The 23,035-nt window shown below is 37.6% G+C and overlaps 1 protein-coding gene and 1 pseudogene across 1 annotated transcript in view; both read left to right on the plus strand.

Moving 5' to 3' along the window:
- The first annotated feature begins 3,901 nt into the window (after positions 1–3,901).
- Positions 3,902–23,035, plus strand: part of LOC122432429 — a 29,396-nt gene continuing 10,262 nt past the window's right edge. The window contains exons 1-4 of the mRNA XM_043454332.1: positions 3,902–4,193; positions 7,275–7,341; positions 12,898–13,035; positions 22,772–22,817. Coding sequence (XP_043310267.1) covers positions 4,039–4,193; positions 7,275–7,341; positions 12,898–13,035; positions 22,772–22,817 — 406 coding nt within the window. The 5' untranslated portion in view covers positions 3,902–4,038. The remainder of the gene's footprint in view (positions 4,194–7,274; positions 7,342–12,897; positions 13,036–22,771; positions 22,818–23,035) is intronic.
- Positions 8,487–10,768, plus strand: LOC122432256 (annotated as a pseudogene).

Raw genomic sequence — 23,035 nt, forward strand, 5'->3', positions numbered from 1 at the left:
GTGGCTCAAAGAGGATCTTGCTATGATTTATGTCGAAGAGTGTTCTGCCTATGTTTTCCTCTAAGAGTTGTATAGACTTTTGGTCTTACATTTAGGTTTTTAATGCATTTTGAGTTTATTTTTGTGTACGGTATTAGGAAGTGTTCCAATTTCATTTTTTTACATGTACGTACACTTGTCCAGCATTCCCAGCATGGCTTCTGGAAGAGGCTGTCGTTTCTCCATCAGCCTGTGTTTCTGTTTTTGTGTCAGGATCATGCTCTTTTGTTTATTCGTTTTTTCTGACAATGCAAGGGACTTTATTAGGAAGGGATGCCTGAGTGGAGAGCAGCAGGGTAAAGGAATCCAGGGGAACTGCTCGGCCACATGGCTCACAGTCTTAGGTCTTATGGTGATAGTATTACTTTCCAGGATCTCTTTGGTCAATTATTCTGACTCCTTCCTGGTGTTTCCTGGTGGCACGCGCATTGCTCAGCCAAGATGTATGCCAGAAAGAAGGATCCTGAGAGGTAGTCGGACATGTGAGTACCATATTGTCTTGATCACTGTAGCTGTAGAGTGCAGTCTAATGTCAGGAAAATTGATTCCTCCAGCTCCATTGTTCTTCCTCAGGATTGCTCTGGCTATTTGGAGTCTTTTATGTTTCCATAGCCATTGTAAATTTTATTGTTCTAGTGATGTGAGAAATGTCAATGTTAATTTGATAGAGTTTGCACTGAATCTGAATTACTTTGGTTAGTATAGTCATTTTCACAATATTTATTCTCCCAGTCTAAGAACATGGTATCTCTCTCCATCTGTTTGTGTCATCTCTGATTTTTTTCACCAGTGTCTTAATTTTCTGCATACAGAGCTTTTGTCTCCTTGGTATATTCCTTGGTCTTTTATTTCATTTTATGTGTTGCAATAGTGAATGGAATTAATTCCTTAATTTTTCTTTCTGATTTATCATTGTTCATATATAAGAATGCAAAGTATTTCTGTGTATTGATTTTGTATCCTGTGACTTTATTAAATTCATTGATAACCTCTAGTAATTTTCTGGTAGTGTCTTTAGGACTTACTATGTATAGTACCATATCGTCTGTAAACAGTGAGAATTTTACTTCTTTTTTCATCTAGATTCCTTTTATTTCTTTTTCTTCTCTGATTGCCATGGCTAGGACTTCCAAAGCTATATTGAAAAATAATGGTGACAGTGGGCATTTTCGACTTGTTCCTGATCTTAGAGAAAATGCTTTCAGCTTTTCACCATTGAGAATAATATTTTCTGTGGGTTTCTCACATATGGCCTTTATTAGGTTGACATAGGTTCTGTCTATGCCTATTTTCTGAAGAATTGTTATCACAAATGGGTGCTGAATATTGTAAAAAGCTTCTTCTGCATCTATCGAGAATATCATATGATTTTTATCTTTCAATTTGTTAATATGATATGTAACATTGGTTGACTTGCATATATTGAAGTATTTGTAGGATTAAACTCTAATTAATCATGGTGCATGATGTTTTTAATGTGTTGTTGGATTCTGTTTGCTGGAATTTTGTTCAGAAATTTTTCATCTATGTTTACCTTTGATATTGACCTGTAATTTTCCTTTTTTGTGATGTCTTTTCCAGTTTTGGCATCAGGGTAATGGTGGCCTTCTAGAATGAGTTCATTAGTGTCCCTTCCTCAGCAATTTTTTGGGAAGAATTTAAAGAGCAACAACATTAACTCTTCTCTAAACATTTGATAGAATTCACCTGTGAAGCCATGTAGCCCTGGGTTTTGTTTTTGGGAGATTTCTTTTTTTATCACAATTTCGATTTACATGCTTGAGAGTGATCTGTTTGTATTTCTGTTTATTCCTTGTTCAGTCTTAGAGGTTGTAATTTTCTAAGAATTTGTCCATTTTTTCCTAGGTTGTACATTTTATTGGCATATAGTTGCTCGTGGTAGTCTTTTATGATCCTTTGTATTTCTGCATTGTCTGTTGCAATCTCTCATTTTTCATTTCTAATTTTGTTCATTTGTTCTTCCTTCTTTTTATCTTGATGAGTCTGTCTAATGGTTTATGAATTTTGTTTTTCTTCTCAAAGAATGAGTTTTTAGTTTTATTGATCTTTGGCATTTTTCTTTCATTTCTTTTTTTATTTATTTCTTTTCTCATCTTATGATTTATTTACTCCTGCTTACTTGCTGTGTTTTTTGTTTGTTTTTTGTTCTTTTCCCAGTTGCATTATGTTGTCTCTTTGATATTTTTTCCTCTTTCTTGAGATAGGATTGCATTGCTATATTCTTCCCTCTGAGAACTTCCCAATAGGTTTTTTGGGTCATCGTGTTTTCAGTGTCATTTGTCTAAAGGTATTTAAGAAATCTTTTTAGTAACCTATTGGCTATTAAGAAGTATATTGTTTAAATCTCCATGTGTTTGTGCTTTTTTACAGTTTCTTTCCTATTATTAATATCAACTGTTATAGCATTGTGGTCAGAGAAGATACCTGTTACAATTTCAATTTTCTTAGATTTAGTAAAGCTTGATTTGTGACCCAAGATGTGACCTATCCTGAGAAAGTTCCATGTGCACTTGAAGAGAAAGTGTATTCCAGTGCATTGGCTGGAATGCTCTGAAGATATCCATTAGGTTCATCTGATCTAATGTGTAATTTGAAGCTTGTGTTTCCTTATTAATTTTCTGCCTGGAAGACCTGTCAATTGGTGGAAAAGTCCCCTACTATTATTATGTTGCTCTTGATTTCCCTTTTATGTCTGTTAATGTTTGCCTTATGTGTTGAGGTGCTCCTATGTTGGGTGCATGACTATTTATAATGTTCTGTTTTCTTCTTGGATTGATAGCTTGATTATTATGTATCATCCTTCTTTACCTCTTGTAATGTTTTTTATTTTAAGGTCTAGTTGTCTGATATGTGAATTGCTTATAAGGTCTATTTGTCTGATATGCAAATTGCTACCCTGGGTTTCTTTTGATTTCCATTTGCCTGAAATACAATTTTCTATCCTCTCACTTTCAATCTGTATGTGCCCCTAGGTCTGAAGTGGGTCTCTTTTAGAGAGCATATATAAGGGTCTTATTTCTGTATCCATTCAGCTAGTCTATGTCTTTTGTTTGAAGCATTTAACCCATTTACACTTAAAGTACTTATTGGTGTATATGTTTCTTTGGGCATTTCCTTAATTGTCCTGAGTTTATTTTTGTAGGTCTTTTCCTTCTCTTGGGTTTCCTGCCGTTAGAAGTCCCTTTAGCATTTGTTGTATAGCTGATTTGGTGGTGCTGAATTGACTTTTGCTTGTCTGTAAAGCTTTAGGTTTCTGCCTCAAATCTGAATGTGATCCTTGCTGGGTAGAGTAATCTTGATTGTAAGTTTTCTCCTTTCATAACTTTAGGTATATCTTGCCACTCCCTTTTGGCCTGCAGAGTTTCTGCTGAGAGATCAGCTATTAACCTTATATAGTTTCTCTTTATTTTACCTGTTGCTTTTCCCCTTCTTGCTTTTACTATTGTTTTCTTTGGGTGTAATTTTTGTTAGCTTGATTAATAAGTGTTTCGATGTGTTTCTCCCTGAGTTTGTCTTATGTGAAACTCTCTGTGCTTCTTAAACTTGTTTGGCCATTTCCTTTCCCATGTTAGAGAAGTTTTCAACTATAATTGCTACAGAATTTTTTCTCAGGCCCTTTCTCTCTTCTTCCTCTTTTGTTGTTCAGTCACTAAATTGTATCCAACTCTTTGTGACCCCATGGACTTCTGCACGCCAGGATTCCCTGTCCTCCTGTTTTATGTGGATCTGTATATTCCTTCCCAGTGGTCAGGGACTCCTGCCAGTCCTCAGCTGGCGCTCTGTGGGATCCCCACCTGCAGATGTATTCCTGATGCATTGTGGAGAGAGATGTACTCCACATCCACCTAGTCCTCTGCCATCTTGTCACCTTCCCTGGGCTTTTGTCTACTACTCCTTAAATGATGTATTCTTGCTGAGAGATTTCATCACAGGGATGTTGTAGAGCAAGACTGTGAGGACTTAGCAATCAGGAGGAAGATGAGCATACGAAAGGACCCATACACTCTGTCTCCTGTTCTCTTCCAGGGCATATGGGTCAGTACATACTTATTCACAGTATGTTTTGCTGCCAACGTTGGGCTGCTGTTTGGTGTTGTGTGTACCGTAGCTATCGTGATCGGTCACTTCCCAAGGTAAGATATTATTTAAATGCTGTTTATTCTGACACAGCAGCAAAATAAATGGTGTTGGCAGTTACTTTTATTTCTGTGGAATAGATGGTATTATAATCTCATGCTTTTAGATTTAAAGCTAGAAACAAAAGTTTTTATCTACATGTGATATATAACAATGTTAGTCTTAATGGAGAAGAAATGGCCTTAATGGAGGAGAAATACTTTGTTATAGCTATAAAATAGAATATATAAAAACTATTAAAGTGAATTAATTAGCCTCATAGCCATATACTGCATTATAGAGTTACTTTTTTTTTTTAATTAAGGGAATGGATATAGTCTCTAATGAGACCCAAACAATATAGCAGTGTAATCATTTGAAAAGTTAAATAGCCTCAATACATTTAATTTTTCTGAAGTTGTGTTAATTTAGCTACTTTTTCCAGATGACTTATTAAAAAGTGCATTGTTTTTGTTTTTTACTAAACATCTGTAAAGCATTCCATATTTTGACTATTTTTTTGTTTGCTCAGTGTTCACCATCTGATAAAGCTTCTACTCATATCTTATCCTTCTTTTGAAATTCTTTGTGAAATAATGTAGTCTTAAAAATTAAGTTTTATCTCTATAGATTCAATTGTTATAGAGTCTATCAGTGCAGTTCAGTTGCTGAGTGATGTCTCATTCTTTGCGGCCCCATGGACTGCAGCACGCCAGGCCTCCCTGTCCATCACCATCTCCCGGAGCTTGCTCAAACTCATGTCCACTGAGTCAGTGATGACATCCAATCATCTCATCCTCTATCATCCCCTTCTTCTCTTCCTTCAATCTTTCCCAGCATCAGGGTCTTTTCCAATGAGTCAGTTCTTTGCATCAGGTGGCCAAAGTATTGGAGTTTCAGCTTCAGCATCAGTCCTTCCAATGAATATTCAGTGTTGATTTCCTTTAGGATGAACTGGCTGGATCTCCTTGCAGTCCAAGGGACTCTCAAGAGTTTTTTTCCAACATCACAGTTCAAAAGCATCAATTCTTCAGCGCTCAGCTTTCTTTATGGTCCAACTCTCACATCTACACATGACTACTGAAAAACCATAGCTTTGACTAGATGGACCTTTGTTAGCAAAGTAATGTCTCTGCTTTTTAATATGCTGTCTAGGTTGGTCATAGCTTTTCTTCCAAGGAGTAAGCGTCTTTTAATTTCATGGCTGCAGTCACCATCTGCAGTGATTTTGGAGCCCATGAAAAGAAAGTCTGTCATGGTTTCCATTGTTTTCCCATCTATTTGCCATGGAGTGATGGGACCATGATCTTAGTTTTTTGAATGTTGAGGTTTTTTTTTTTTAATATTGAGTTTTAAGCCAATTTTTTCACCCTCCTCTTTCACTTTCATCAAGAGGCTCTTTAGTTTTTCTTCACTTTCTGTTATAAGGGTGGTGTCATCTGCATATCCGAGGTTATTGATATTTCTTCCAGCAATCTTGATTCCAGCTTTTGCTTCATCCAGCCCGGCATTTCACATGACATAGTCTGCATATAAGTTAAAAAGGCAGGGTGACAATATGCAGCCTCGGTGTACTTGTTTCCCAGTTTGGAGCCAGTCCATTTTTCCATGTCCAGTTCTGACTGTTGCTTCTTGACCTGCATACAAGACGGTCGGGTCATGGTGGAGAGTTCTGACAGAATGTGGTCCACTGGAGAAGAGAATGGCAAACCACTTCCATATTCTGGCCTTGAGAACCCCATGAACAGTATGAAAAGGCAAAAAGATATGACAGTGAAAGATGAACTCCCCAGGTCAGTAGGTGCCTAATATGCTACTGGAGAAGAGTGGGGAAATAACACCAAAAAGAATGAAGAGATGAAGCCAGAGTGAAAACAATGCCCAGTTGTGGATGTGACTGGTGATGGAAGCAAAGTCTGATGCTGTAAAGAGCAACATTGCATAGGTACCTGGAATGTTAGATCCATGAATCAAGGTAAAATGAAAGTGGTCAAACAGGAGATGGCAAGAGTGAACATTGAGATTTTAGGAATTAGTGAATTATAATGGACTGAAATGGGTGAATTTAATTCAGATGACCATTATATCCACTACTGTGGGCAAGAATCCCTTAGAAAAAATGGAGTAGCCCTCATAGTCAACAAAAAAGTCTGAAATGCAGTACTTGAGTGCAGTCTCAAAAATTACAGAATGTTCTCTGTTTCCAAGGCAAACCATTCAATATCATAGTAATCCAAGTCTATGCCCCAACCAGCAATGCCGAAGAAGCTGAAGTTGAACAGTTCTGTGAAGACATACAAGACCTAACACCAAAAAAGATGTCCTTTCATCACAGGGGACTAGAATGCAAAAGTAGGAAGTCAAGAGATACCTGGAGTAACAGGCAGGTTTGGCTTTGGAGTATGAAATGAAGCAGGGCAAAGGCTAACAGTTTTGCCAAGAGAACGCATTGGTCATAGCAAATACCCTCTTCTAACAACACAAGAGACGATTCTACACATGGATATCACTCGATGGGCAATGCCAAAATCAGATTGATTATTTTCTTTGCAGCCGAAGATGGAGAAGCTCTATACAGTCAGCAAAAACAAGAGTGGGAGCTGACTGTGGCTCAGATCATGAACTCCTTATAGAGTCTCTCTCTCTCTCTCTCTCTCTCTCTCTCTCTATATATATATATATATATATATATATATATATTCATTGTTATCTGATCCTATCTTGCTATTGATTTCCTCTTTACTTCCTGTATTTTACACAAGATTTCTGACAAACCATATACTTTCTAGCCTTTTCCCTTATTGCTCACTCTTTTTTGTCAATTCACCTCCTACACCTTGAAGATAGGATAGCTGGGAGTTCAGGTGAGATAAATTACATTTTAAAAATCTAAGTTTAGATGTCTGTGCTGTTACTTTATTTCTGAGGGTCCCAGAGAGATACACATTTACCAGTGTCTTATAAACAGTTGGGATGTAGTGTGAAAACCACTCTAGATACTTTCTAATTGTTATAATGAAGTGACTCATCCTTTTTACTTCTTCATGGTTAATGTAGTAACTTGCAAATTATATATTTTATATATGCTTTCATTCTAGAGCAAAGACTCTGAGTACAAAAAATATGAAAGAAATGGAATTTAAAATGAAGACAGAAATTGATGATGTAAGTTTAGTTTCCTTTTCCTTTGTGTAATTAATAATTTTTGTAGGTCAGATAGTTTCAAGATATAAGAAGCAGATAAATTACTAATTTTAAAATGATAATTCTATTTTTGATTAGTTTGAACTTTTAATAGTATATGTGACCACTATATATATGGCAATCAACATGCAACAAATCAAGAGAACAACAACAGAAATTTTGTATCAGCATTCAAATAATAGAATAACATGGCACATAAAAATACAGTTCACAGTAGAATCATGGTCCAGATTAGTTCAAGTATTTGGAAACCTCTTTTCCATCTGACATGTCTGTTAGTTTGTGTGTGTGTCACTTAGTTGTGTCTGACTCTTTGCGACCTCATGAGCTGTAGCCCACCAGACTCTTCTGTCCATGGAATTCTCCGAGGATACTGGAGTGGTTTGAAATTTCCTTCTCCAGGTGATTTTCCTGACCCAGGGGTCTCCTGCATTGCAGGCAGATTCTTTACCATCTGAGCTATTAGTTTATATTGACATATAACAGTCAAACTAAACTAATAGTCTATTCCAAATTAAATGATGGAGGAAGATAGGGAAAAGGGAAGGGAATAAAGAAAAGTAGGATCATGGTATTTGTTAACACAGTCAATGAATCTTATCAGCAGGGCCTAATTAATGACTCTAGGCTTGGTTTCTTGCACAGTGGACACCTTTTTAAGGAAGTAACTTATTAAATTATCTCACCCCCAGGTGGCGCTAGTGGTAAAGAACTCGCCGGCCCAGGCAGGAGGCGTAAGAGATGCAGGTTCGATCCCTGGGTCTGAGATTCCCTGGAGGCGGGCATGGTAACCCACTCCAGTATTCTTCTCTGAGGAATCCCATGGACGGAGGAGCCTGGCCGGCTACAGTCCATAGGGTTGCATAGAGTCAGACACGACTGAAGAAGCTTAGCAGGCACACACCGCAATCCATGTTTAGGCAGGCCAATTGTGTTTGATTTCTAGCTTCTTGTTCTGAAGGACGATACAAGTTTAAGGTGAAGAAAGAAAATGTTGACTGAAATTCTTGTCAATTAAAAAAATTAGCCTTACTTTGAAACTGCTTTGTGATGCTTGACTAACCTTTTTTATCTTTATTTTTCATTTTTACTTGTTTTAATACCTAATGATTGTCCTCAGAACAGAGAGAACTTACCTCCTACCAGAAGGATCAGTGTCAAGGTATTTCTGAGTAGACTGGAAGTAAAAAGTAAGCAACAGGAGCCCTTCTCTGATACCCAGGGAAATGGCTTGTGTTTTTAATAAGTATGGAAAGATTTGCTTCACAGAAAGCTATCAGAGTTCAAAGACTTTGAAGGTGTCCCAGACTCAAGTTTTCCACCAATGTTACCTTTCTTTCCTTCCTGTCCCTTTCTTTTCTTCCTTTAAATTTTTCAGGTGCCAAATCCCAGACTCAGGCCTCTGTGTATCCACCCCACACATGCAGCTGTGTGCCATAGTCTTGATGTTCTTAGCTTTGAAGCAGAATTCAAATTTAACTATTTTTCAGTTTAAAGATCACTCATTATAAACTGTACCTAATCCAGACCTTCTCCTCAGGCTAAATGTGTGAGAAAATGAATAAGGGGCTTTGCAGGAAGATGAAAGTGCCACAGTCTCTCCATGTCTTGCCCTTGATTTGTTCCAGTCTAGTTACCTACCCGAATAATAACTGTACCACAGGAAATCTTAATTTTATTAGAATATTGCACCTCACTGGTTATTTAATGTATTATATCAAAACTAAGAGGGAAAACACTAAGAGAAAGATTTGAATATGAACTGTTCGGTAGAGTTTTAAGCTAATGTCAAGTGTAGCGGTGATCTGTCCCTTCTCTCTCCCTCTCCGTCTTCATATGAAACAGTTTGGAAGGTCTCTTTCTACTCAGGGACTTCAACTCTATTGAGAATTTCTTTTCTGGCCCAACTCCATTCCTTAATAAATGCCTATCTTTAAAAAGCACACTAACTTAAAACATACTGGCCCAATCATATGGTGAGATTAATGAGACAATCTAAGATGTGGGGGATTTGTCATAACTAAACACGACAGGCCAAATGTTTTATTTTGTCTTTTAAGAGATTTCCTCTTTATTAAAAGTTCCTTTGGTAACATAAAGGTTTTTATTTTCTTGAATTGTTTAGTTGTGGCAAATGTCCTCACTTTCTAGAGCTTGAACAGTTGTGTAGCTATAGAAACTTTCTGAGATTATCCGGTTTAAAATGTCCCTGCTTTAGCTCTCACGATCCCAGTAGGGGAAGGAGGAGGAGGCAACGAGCAGAGTCGCTGGGGGGGACGGGGGCGGCTGTGGTTTCTGCGGCTGCTGCAGCGCCGTCTCTGTGCTGCTGGGATGGGGAAGGACGTGAGGATCCCAGGTGGGGCCAGCGGCCATGGGAAGGCGATGACAGCATCATCCGATGGCTGCTGCAAGTGAGAGGGTCCAAGTCTGGCAAGAATGTTCAGCTACAGGGACAGGAAATCGGAGGACTGTGGTTATTACAGTCCTGAGAGAGCTTTCTCAGTCAGCCTATCCTACTAGGACTGGAAGCACCATTCAAAATACACGGTGATATCCATGGGCAATCCTATAGGATTTGCTGTGACTTTCTGAGTACAGTGGTTTCCCTCCAGAAGCAATTACCTGTTTCCTGGGGACTATGTGAACAAGGGAAAGCAGTCAATGGACACTGTGCCTCTTACTGGCTTATAAAATCAAATATCTCTTGATTGTTTTGTTCTCAGAGGAAACCACGAATGTGACAGTATCAGTAGAATTTAGGGATTTTATCATGAATCAAAAGAAGATATATCATTAAAGTATGGAAAACTTTTGCAGACTACTTTAACTGTTTATGGATAGCAGTCATCCTGGATGAGAAAATATTCTGCTGTCATGGAGGATTGTCACCACATCTCCAGTCTGTGAAGTGGATTTGGTGAATTATGCAGCCAATCGGTGACCCAGATCAAGATTGTCTTTGTGACCTTTTGTGGTCTAACCCTGATAAGGATGTTTTTGGCTGGAGTTTGAAAATGACAGATGGCCATGCTTTGCACTTGGTGCAGAAGTGGTTGCAGAGTTCTCCATAAGCATGATTTGGATCTTATATGTAGAGCCCATCGGGTGGTTGAAGATGGATAGACGTTTTTGCAGAGAGACAGTTGGTCACTCTGTTTTCTGCATCCAGTTATTGTGGAGAGCTTGACAAAGCAGGTGCCCTGGTGACTGTGGATGAGACACTAATGTGTTGTCTTCAGATTTTGCAGCCTGCAGAGAAAAAGAAGTGCCATGAGACCTGAAGTACCTCCAAGGGCTATGATCACAAAGCAAGCAAGGAAACAGATGTCATTTTGACACTGCCTAGTTGGGACTTGTAACATATATAGCTTTTATTTTTAAAGCTGTAATGTGTATTGGCCAGCTTACTTAATGTTTGTGGGCCCCCATTACATTTTTTACTTTATCAAAGGTATTTTTGATTTTAACAGCAAATAAAAGATTCCCCACTCTCAAGGAAAGATGTTTTATTTTGTTTAGTTCTCTGTTCCTTTTGCAAACAATTTTAATGATAGTGTAAAGCTGTACACCCCAGGACAGTTTATCCTGACTAAGGGGTGAGTGTACAATTGATCTTTCTTTACATTTGTTACAGCTCATGAATAATGTAAATACCAAATTTTTTAGGATATAAAGAGAGATCTAGGGTGCTCAGTGTGTACATGTTATTGTCATAAAAGGCATACTGTTGGATACAAAACACCATGAACTTTTTGTTTGCTTGCTTCAAAGAAATTGCTCTTTTTCTTGTCTTGTCATGTACAAACCAGTTTTTAGAGTTATCAAAATTAGGAATAGCTTTCAACCTTGCCAGCCTCTCTTGTATGTATATTTAATTAAAGTACACTTTCCCCTGTGATACACTTAAAATGACAATTAAAACCATTATTTTAAGTGTTTGTGATTCTTTCCTAAAACCAAAGTTTCTATTGAAATATAAATGGACACTCTCCTAAGTACAAGGTGACATGATTGTGTATGCCTGCCGCTTTCTTGGGGATTCAAAAATAGGTTTTTAAGTTTGAATAACAATTAATAACATAAGGCTGTTTACACTACTAATGATTAAAGTTAATAACATTTGTACTATTTTCAGTCTATTCATTAAATAATCTTTTTATAGTTAGATCAGGACTGAACCTGTCCATTCAGAAAGCTTCAAATTATAAAAACAATACTGTTCTGTATGTGTGACTGATTATGCCTTCTTTGGCCTATGTTCTTTATTCTGTGATGAAGTTGAAGCTTATAAGTCAAAACAAAGGAACTTAACTTACAGAACTCACAGTATCTATGACTTTTTAAAACTAATATCTGTTTTAAAAAAAAGAAAGCGGTTTCAACAGATGACCAGGTACAATACCATGTGGGAAAAATGAATTCAGACTTATTTAATGATGAACTTGTTAAAAAAATTACCTACTTTAAAAAACAAGGAAGCTAAGAGAGGTTAAATGAATTATCCAAATTCACAGTATCTATTATTTTCCAATCTTTCTATCTCCGTCTGTATGTGTCTGAAGGAGTACTGCTTTATTTAGTTGGTGAGGAATTAACATTTCATAGAGCTTCCATTTCTCTCAGCTTCTAAGATAGACCCCTGCTCCAAAGGTCATGGTGCTGTGCTGCGCTTAGTCACTCATCACGTCCGACTCTTTGTGACCCCATGGGCTGTAGCCTGCCAGGTTCCTCTGTCCCTGGCGATTCTCCAGGCAAGAAAACTGGAGTGGTTTGCCATACCCGCCTTCAAAGGATCTTCCCAACCCAGGGATTGAACCCAGGTCACCCGCATTGCAAGTGGATTCTTTACCATCTGAGAAGATGGTATTGCCAGGAAGACCTGGGCAAATGGCTGCAGCAGACAAATTCTGTATTGAAATTTCTCCTCCATTTCTTCATGTCTTGCCTACATCCTGGCAATCCAATATAATCTAGGCCTGCCCAAAGTGAAAGTACCTTCCTGATAATACCTCTTGGTTTCTTTCTCCCAATTAGAACTATCAGTCACTTGTAAGGTGACTTCCAGGCAAAGGAAGGCTACATCATTATCAGATAAATGATTGACAGTTGACCTTTCAGGCCATATTTTCATTTTAAAAAGTACGGGGTGGCTAGGCAAAGGAATTTTAGATTTCTGGATTGAGTGGAAGAGGTACTTGCAGGAGGATAAGTCTTTCTGATACTCTTTGGATAGTCTTTTGCCTCCCCAAAACTCAGTAGGAATAAGGGGTATTTTCTGAAAGGCTACAGACTTATTTAATGATTGCAAAAGTTTCTTAGTAAAGAAGAAGTACATATTTTCCTTGAGAAGTATGGTAGTATAGTAAGTCCTCCAACAATTTTTAATAATGAAAACATCAGCAAAGAAAATGTCAATCATGATTGAGTGACAGTTGGACTTACAGGGTTTCAATTCATTGTAGGATTTATTTCATTCAGAACTCTGAATCTGTTCTTTTTTTTTTCTCTCTCTAAAAGGAAACCCTGCAGCAGGTGAAAATTATCTCAATAAACAACCCGCTTGTTTTTCTGAATGCAAAGAAGTTTCATACTGATATAATGAACATAATCCAAAAAGAAAATACTGGAAACCAACCACTTGATGAAATCAGAAAGGTAAGGTCAACTCTTTTGATTATATTATGCTACAGGTAATCCTATATCTTGATACCCCAAAAAGGAATCATGTAAATATAATACATTGTAAAAATGTTTAGAGGCCTCTTCCCTCAGTAAAAGCTTATATTGTGTTGTAGTTTTTATCTGGTTTGTAGTTAGCTTTTAGGTAATCACTCTTGTTCATTCGTTTGTTCATTCACTCATTAATTCATCATGTATCTAAAGGACATGCGCGTTGTGCTGTTCTGTGCTTAGTCACTTAGTTGTGTCCAACTCTTTGCGACCCCAGGCTCCTCTGTCCATGGAATTCTCTAGGCAAGAATACTGGTTTGGGTTGCCATGCCCTCCTCCAGGGGATCTTCCCAACCCAGGGATCGAACCCACGTCTCCCACATTTCAGGCAGATTCTTTACCAGCTGAGCTATCAGGGTAGCCTGTGTTCTAGGTGCTATAACCCTGGGAGGAATAAATAAGATAATTTACTTAAAGCATATTTTTACCCAGTGAAAGAAGAGTTAGGTCTACCTCTAAAAGAGAATATAGTAGATGACTCAAAGAGGTATAAACTGTCCACCTCATTGTGATAACATTGTCTTAAATTGCCATCATTTTTTATCTCCACAAATTATCTCAGTTAACAGAGATAGCAAATAAAATGTGCATGAGAAAGAGTTTATGCATAATCATTTGAATCCTTAAGCCCTCTGCAATGTTAAGAGCATAGACTTTGGAGCTAAGCTGCCTGGGTAAGCCACTTAGAAGCTACTAGACCTTCAGTTCAGTTCAGTTCAGTTGCTCAGTCGTGTCCGACTCTTTGCGACCCCATGGACTGCAGCACGCCAGGCTTCCCTGTCCATCACCAACTCCCAGAGTTTATTCAAACTCATCCATTGAGTCGGTGATGCCATCCCACCATCTCATCTTCTGTCATCCCCTTCTCCTCCTGCCTTCAATCTTTCCCAGCATCAGGGTCTTTTCAAATGAGTCAGCTCTTCGCATCAGGTCGCCAAAGTATCAGACCTTAACCAAATTATTTAATCTTTTCTATTTAAGTTTTCTAATCAGTACTATCAACAATTAAATATGTTAATATATGCAAAGAAATTAGATAGTGCCTGGCCTACTTAATACTCTAAAATCTTAGCTAGTCTTACTGGTTTGATTGAGTGCAAATAATATCCTCTGAATGAAGAGTTTCTTGACTATTGTAGATCACAAAGTTCTCTTCTTTCTCTTATATCCTTGAGCATATACTATCTCTCTGTCAGTCAGATGCATAGGAGACCATGGTCCTCTCATTTCTGGTATCTCAGGAACTAATTCCATATTCCTGTCTCTGAAGCTTGACGTGTCTACCCCAGGCCTCATGCTGATCCACACTACAGAGACCCTAGATACAAGATCAGATATGAAATTTGCTGGGCACAGTTCAAAATGAAAGTGTGAAGCTCTTTGTTCAACAACTGTTAGGAATTTCAAAATGGTGACAACACAGCATTAATCCAAATGAGAGACCCTTCGAAGCTTGAGGTCTTATGTGACTGCGCAGGACTCTAGCCCACAAAACTGGCTCTGCCTGTCTATCTCCAGACCTTCTTTACCACTCATTGAGCTCTTTTAGATGTCACTTTCATTGGAATATTAGGAGCCACCTCCTGTGATTTTGGTTGAAAAGAACTTGCTCTTATTCTAAAGGGGGAGATATATACCTAATTATTCAAGTTGTACTACTATATTAGGCCTGTTTTTAATCACAAAGCCATTCTATACCTATATGTGAAACAGGTATGTTCTTGTAGCTGACTTTAAGCTCATAACCACCATGTATAACAGCATTATGGGAAAATCTGTCTAGAGCTTCATGTAATCTAATTAACCTACAAGAAGTTTGTGGTCTTATTTTTCCAAAATGTAAGCTTACTTCTTGAAATAATATACTAAATTGTGGGCTTTATCATTTCTAGTAGAGTACCTGACATGGGAATTCTTACAACTAATTATTTATCAATAGTTGATAGTGTTTTCCTTATTTTCCTGCAAGATTAAGATTGCTCCAACTTGTTTTCAGAAATTACAAAATGACATGTGTTTACCTTTAGTATATCTTAGAAACAAATCTCATTAACACAGTCTTCTGTGAGAAGTTTCCACATATATGATTTTACCTACTTGGGATTTCAGAAAATTGAGTCAAAAAATCAAACAGGCAACTAAAGAGAAAATTAACAAGGAAACGCAAACCTTATATGACACAATGGACCAGCTAGACCTAATTGATATCTATAGGACATTTCACCCCAAAACAATCAACTTCACCTTTTTCTCAAGTGCACACAGAACCTTCTCCAGAATAGATCACATCCTGGGCCATAAATCTGGTCTTGGAAAATTAAAAAAAATTGAAATCATTCCAGTCATCTTTTCTGACCACAGTGCAGTAAGATTAGATCTCAATTACAGGAAAAAATTGTTAAAAATTCAAACATATGGAGGCTAAATAACACGCTTCTGAATAACCAACAAATCATAAAAGAAATCAAAAAAGAAATCAAAATATGCATAGAAATGAATGAAAATGAAAACACAACAACCCAAAACCTATGGGACACTGTAAAAGCAGTGCTAAGGGGAAGGTTCATAGCATTACAGGCTTACATCAAGAAACAAGAAAAAAGCCAAATAAATAACCTAACTCTACACCTAAAGCAATTAGAGAAGGAAGAAATGAAGAACCCCAGGGTTAGCAGAAGGAAAGAAATCTTAAAATTAGGGCAGAAATAAATGCAAAAGAAACTAAAGAGACCATAGCAAAAATCAACAAAGCTAAAAGCTGGTTTTTTGAAAAAATAAACAAAATTGACAAACCATTAGCAAGACTCATTAAGAAACAAAGAGAGAAGAACCAAATTAACAAAATTAGAAATGAAAATGGAGAGATCACAACAGACAACATTGAACTACAAAGGATCATAAGAGACTACTGCCAGCAGCTCTATGCCAATAAAATGGACAACTTGGATGAAATGGACAAATTCTTAGAAAAGTATAACTTTCCAAAACTGAACCAGGAAGAAATAGAAGATCTTAACAGACCCATCACAAGCAAGGAAATCGAAACTGTAATCAAAATCTTCCAGCAAACAAAAGCCAGGACCAGATGGCTTCACAGCTGAATTCTACCAAAAATTTAGAGAAGAGCTAACACCTATCTTACTCAAACTCTTCCAGAAAATTGCAGATGAAGGTAAACTTCCAAACTCATTCTATGAGGCCACCATCACCCTAATTCCAAAACCAGACAAAGATGCCACAAAAAAAGAAAACTACAGGCCAATATCACTGATGAACATAGATGCAAAAATCCTTAACAAAATTCTAGCAAACAGAATCCAACAACATATTAAAAAAATCATACACCACGACCAAGTGGGCTTTATCCCAGGAATGCAAGGATTCTTTAATATCCACAAATCAATCAATGTAATACACCACATTAACAAATTGAAAGATAAAAACCATATGATTATCTCAATAGATGCAGAGAAAGCCTTTGACAAAATTCAACACTCATTTATGATTAAAACTCTCCAAAAAGCAGGAATAGAAGGAACATACCTCAACATAATAAAAGCTATATATGACAAACCCACAGCAAGCATCACCCTCAATGGTGAAAAATTGAAAGCATTTCCCCTGAAATCAGGAACAAGACAAGGGTGCCCACTCTCACCACTACTATTCAACATAGTGTTGGAAGTTTTGGCCACAGCAATCAGAGCAGAAAAAGAAGTAAAAGGAATCCAGATAGGAAAAGAAGAAGTGAAACTCTCGCTGTTTGCAGATGACATGATCCTCTACATAGAAAACCCTAAAGACTCTACCAGAAAATTACTAGAGCTAATCAATGAATATAGTAAAGTTAGCAGGATATAAAATTAACACACAGAAATCCCTTGCATTCCTATATGCTAACAATGAAAAAACAGAAAGAGAAATTAAGGAAACAATACCATTCACCATTGCAACAAAAAGAATAAAATACTTAGGAGTATATCTACCTAAGGAAACAAAAGACCTATACATAGAAAACTATAAAACACTGATGAAAGAAATCAAAGAGGACACAAACAGATGGAGAAACATACCGTGTTCATGGATTCGAAGAATCAATATTGTCAAAATGGCTATTCTACCCAAAGCAATCGATAGGTTCAATGCAATCCCTATCAAGCTACCAACGGTATTTTTCACAGAACTAGAACAAATAATTTCACAATTTGTATGGAAATACAAAAAACCTCGAATAGCCAAAGTAATCTTGAGAAAGAAGAATGGAACTGGAGGAATCAACCTGCCTGACTTCAGACTCTACTACAAAGCCACAGTCATCAAACAGTATGGTACTGGCACAAAGACAGAAATATAGATCAATGGAACAGAATAGAAAGCCCAGAGATAAATCCACGAACCTATGGACACCTTATCTTTGACAAAGGAGGCAAGGATATACAATGGAAAAAAGACAACCTCTTTAACAAGTGGTGCTGGGAAAACTGGTCAACCACTTGTAAAAGAATGAAACTAGAACACTTTCTAACACCATACACAAAAAATAAACTCAAAATGGATTAAAGATCTAAATGTAAGACCAGAAACTATAAAACTCCTAGAGGAGAACATAGACAAAACACTCTCCGACATAAATCACAGCAAGATCCTCTATGACCCACCTCCCAGAATATTGGAAATAAAAGCAAAAATAAACAAATGGGACCTAATGAAACTTAAAAGCTTTGCACTACAAAGGAAACTATAAGTAAGGTGAAAAGACAGCCCTCAGATTGGGAGAAAATAATAGCAAATGAAGAAACAGACAAAGGATTAATCTAAAAATATACAAGCAACTCCTGCAGCTCAATTCCAGAAAAATAAATGACCCAATCAAAAAATGGGCCAAAGAACTAAACAGACATTTCTCCAAAGAAGACATACAGATGGCTAACAAACACATGAAAAGATGCTCAACATCACTCATTATCAGAGAAATGCAAATCAAAACCACAATGAGGTACCATTACACGCCAGTCAGGATGGCTGCTATCCAAAAGTCTACAAGCAATAAATGCTGGAGAGGGTGTGGAGAAAAGGGAACCCTCTTACACTGTTGGTGGGAATGCAAACTAGTACAGCCACTATGGAGAACAGTGTGGAGATTTCTTAAAAAACTGGAAATAGAACTGCCATATGACCCAGCAGTCCCACTCCTGGGCATACACACTGAGGAAACCAGATCTGAAAGAGACACGTGCACCCCATGTTCATCGCAGCACTGTTTATAATAGCCAGGACATGGAAGCAACCTAGATGCCCATCAGCAGATGAATGGATAAGGAAGCTGTGGTACATATACACCATGGAACTATTACTCAGCCATTAAAAAGAATGCATTTGAATCAGTTCTAATGAGATGGATGAAACTGGAGCCCCTTATACAGAGTGAAGTAAGCCAGAAAGATAAAGAACATTACAGCATACTAACACATATATATGGAATTTAGAAAGATGGTAACGATAACCCTATATGCAAAACAGAAAAAGAGACACAGAAATACAGAACAGACTTTTGAACTCTGTGGGAGAAGGTGAGGGTGGGATGTTTCAAAAGAACAGCATGTATACTATCTATGGTGAAACAGATCACCAGCCCAGGTGGGATGCATGAGACAAGTGCTCGGGCCTGGTGCACTGGGAAGACCCAGAGGACTCGGGTGGAGAGGGAGGTGGGAGGGGGGATCGGGATGGGGAATACGTGTAACTCTATGGCTGATTCATATCAATGTATGACAAAACCCCCCAAAAAATAAAAAAATAAAAATCAAACAGGGTTCATTGAATTTAGGTTATTAGTAGATGAAGTCACTCAAAAGGATTCTTCAACTCAACTTTATGATGGTGAGGAAGAATTTGTTGAAACTGAGTTCCACTATAATGATAATGATGCAAATATTGTATGTATATTTGTATGCTGTGAATTTTAAAGGAACTCCAAGGATTCAGATGGCAATTTGGAAGCCCTGCTCTCAGAGGAACATGGGATAAACCTTTATTTGGAATGATTAAAAGGATAGTCTTGAGCTTGAGTGCTCTTTGGGGCATTTCGTATTATTCTTGTCAGGCACTGTCAAGGATATCTACCTGTCTTAAGGACTGTGCACTTATTCCAAGTTCAGTTTTAGAGTAAGACGTCTGCATCAGTTAATCTCTACTGCAGCGTTGCCTCCCTTTATCAACCTGCACAAAATAGTTCACAGTTGTGCCTTGAACCAGAGTGCTCTGCTGGGGCCTCGGTTTTCTCTTCTCTGACAGCTGGTGGTGATGGAAGGACATTGAAAACACTCCAGAGCAGGAAGATTCACATCCCATTCAAAACAAGAATTGAAAAAGTACCCTCTGTTAGGTTATATAATGATATACTTCTATGTTGCTATACTTCCTGTATGCTCAGTCGTGTCCGATTCTCTGAGGCCCCATGGACTGTAGCCTGCCAGGCTCCTCTGTCCACAGGACTTCCCAGGCAAGAATACTGGAGCAGGATGCCATTTCTCACTCCAGGGGTTCTTTCCGACCCAGGATTGAACCCGAGTGTCTTGTGGCTCCTGTATTGGCAGGCGGATTCTTTACCATTGAGCCTGTATATCACCATTAAATATCTCCCTGAATGCAGAAGCTTAGAAGGATCTCAGGCTGCTAGTGTTTGATGGATTTGTGCTCGCTATTATATAGAGCTACAGATATTCACTATTCATTATCATTTGTGCTCTCACTTTGCAAGAGAAGTTTCAATCTACCATTTATCTAAAATTTTCTTTTGCTCAGACAAAATGTTTTTCAAAACTAGACTTTGTTTTTGGAACAGTTTTTTAGATTTACAGAAAAATTGAAAAAAGTTAGTATAGAGAGTTCCTGTATTAGAGAAAATTCCTATATATACCCCACATGACACGGTTTCCTCTATTATTAACATCTTGCATTAGTGTGATATATTTATTATAATCAATCAACCAATATGGATACATTATCATTAAGTAAAGTCCATGCTTTGTCTGGGCTTCTCAGGTGGTGCTAGTGATAAAGAACCCACCTGCCAATGCAGGAGACTTAAGAGATCTGGGATCGGTCTTTGGGTCAGGAAGATCCCCTGGAGGAGGGCATGACAGTCCATTCCAGTGTTCTGGCCTGGAGAATCTCACGGACAGAGGAGCCTGGTGAGCTATACTGCCTAGGGTGGCATAGAGTTGGACAGGACTGAAGCGATTTAGCACACATGCTTTATTTAGATTTACTTAGTTCTACCTGATATCCTTTCTCTGCTCTAGAATTCCATCCAGTATATCATGTTACATTTAGTTGTCCTATCTTCTTAGTTTCCTTTTGACTGTGACAATTTCTTAGGCTTTCCCTTTATTTAATGGTCTTGACAATTTTGAGTAGTACAGGTCAGATATTTTTTAGAATGCCCCTCTGTTGAAATTATCTCCTATTTTTCTTGTGATAGCACTGGGGATATGGGTTTTTTAAGAAGGAAAACTATAGAGGTGAAGTGCCATTTTCATCACATTGTATCAAGGGTACATAATACCAACATTATTTCTCGCTGTAGATATTAATCTTGATCTTCTGGATGAGGTAGTATTTATCAGGTTTCTCCCCTATAAAATTACTTTCTTTCCCCTTTTGCATGCTGTAATCTTTGAAAGCGAGTCACTGTGTGCAGCTTGTATTTAGGGAAAGTGGAGTCATGCTCCACCTTCTAGAGGGTGGAGTATTTATATAAATAATTTGAAGTTCTTCTGCAGAAGAGACTTCTGACAAGGTATTTTTAAGAGGAGGGAAAGGAAACTCACATTCCTTGACTGTCTTTCAGGGGCTCATCTCTTTACCTGGGCTATCTAACATACTTATCGTCAGCCCCATGATGTAACTGACTTTACCTGAATGTTACGAAAAAAAAAAAAGATTGAGACTTAGAAATGTAAAATAACCTGGGGGAAATTATTTGATAACTGTCAGAATCAGACTTAAAGTACATAATCTGGGCCAGTGGGTGCAGTACCAGTGGCTTCCCAGGTAGCGCTGGTAGTAAACAACACGCCTGCCGGTGCAGGGGACTTAAGAGTCGTGGGTTCGATCCCCGGATGGGGTTTGATCCCTGGGTTGGGACGATCCCTTGGAGATGGGCATGGCAACCCACTCAAGTATTGTTGCCAGGAGAATCCCATGGACAGAGGAATCTGGTGGGCTACAGTCCATAGGGTCACAGAGTTGGACATGACTGAGCGGCTAACACACACACAATGGGTATTAAGAAGGGAAATTGATATTCTGTGATCACCCTCCAAGATGAAAACTGATTTCATGGGAAAGTAGTATAATGTAGCAGTTTGGAGCAAGAGGTACAGAGTTGAAAGACATGAACTTAGATTTTAACTTAACTCTTGCTAGCTTTGTGACTTTGGTCAAATTATTTAACCATTTCAATCATTAGAAGTCTTCCAAATTTAAAAATTTTCCAACTTTCAAATGGAAAATGATATCAGTAACTTCATAGGATTATTCTGATAATTAAATGATTAATGTAAAGTTCTTAGGATACAGTAAGCAGGAAGTACTCAAGAAATAACAATTGCTATCATCATGAACCGTAACAACAAGACATTTTTGAGAAGTATATAGCCTGTTATAATTTTAGAGGCATCAATTATTTTTAATTTCAAAAAGTTTAATTGTAGGATATAAAGTCATTTTCATTCTCTAGCGTTTCCATAAATCAGGAATCTTTTTTTCTTAGACATTTTCATGAAGCTTCAGATGAACAGCTAATTTTTAAAAAAATTATTTTTATTGAAGTTTAATTGATTTACATTGTTAGTTTCAAGTGTATAGCATAGTGATTCAGTTACACATACATGTATTTTTTAATGATTCTGTTCCCTTATAGGTTAGTACAAAATATTGAGTATAGTTTCCTGTGCTATATAGTATGTCCTTGTTATTTATCTATTTTATATGCAGTAGTGTGTGTATGTTAATCCCAAACTCCTAATTTATCCCTCCCCCACCCTTTTCCTGTTGGTAACTGTAAACTTGTTTTCTATGTCTGTGAGTCTGTTTTTGTTTTGTATGTAAGTTCCTTTGTATCTTTTTTTTTTTTTTATTGGCTTCCCTGTGTACGTTATGTTATGTGATGTTTATCTTTCTTTGTCTGGCTTACTTCATATTACTCAGCCATAAAAAATACAATACTGCCATTTATAGCAACATGCATGGACCTCATACTAAATGAATAGCTGACTTTTGTATAACATGAAATGCAAGTTTGGTGGCTCTCTCTTTGAGAGTGCTGTGTTAATGAGGTTAATTTCTGATTGGATACATATATGAAAAACACATGTAAATGTTCACTTCCTGATATAAAAATCAAAACAATCTTGCAGAAAATGTTCTAAAAAGGAGAGTCTGACTTGATAAATTATCAGCTGAGCTAACATAAACTTAGGACTAACTTACTATTTCAGTTTGTTGTATTTATCATTCTGAAAAAAGGACTAGGGAAAATAATTATTGGAGACCATTTTCTGTTGTTATTATTATGGAGAAAAGAATGATGTTCTTTTTTAGGGGCAGAAATGAATTTTTATAATGTTGTTCATCTTTTTATGTGTTTTTATTTCAGTATGAACAAAGCACATTGCTCACTTCTCTGAGTGGCATTTGCAACGGTGAGTTAGCGTAAAGGAAATGTAAGTGTTCTGACGTGACTGTAGAGCAGAAGATGAAGCCTTTGCCTTCTTGCGGCTTCCTGCTTCTGTTTCCCCTTCCTCTCTCCTCCTGTCTGCCTCTGCCCTCCACTTTCCTCCCTTCCTGCTCTTCCTCTCCTCATTCTACTCTCTCCCCCCCCATTCCTCCTCCTTCTCTTCTTTGTCTTCCTCCTCACACT

This window comes from Cervus canadensis, chromosome 31 (genome assembly GCF_019320065.1).
Source record: "Cervus canadensis isolate Bull #8, Minnesota chromosome 31, ASM1932006v1, whole genome shotgun sequence".
NCBI lineage: Eukaryota > Metazoa > Chordata > Mammalia > Artiodactyla > Cervidae > Cervus > Cervus canadensis.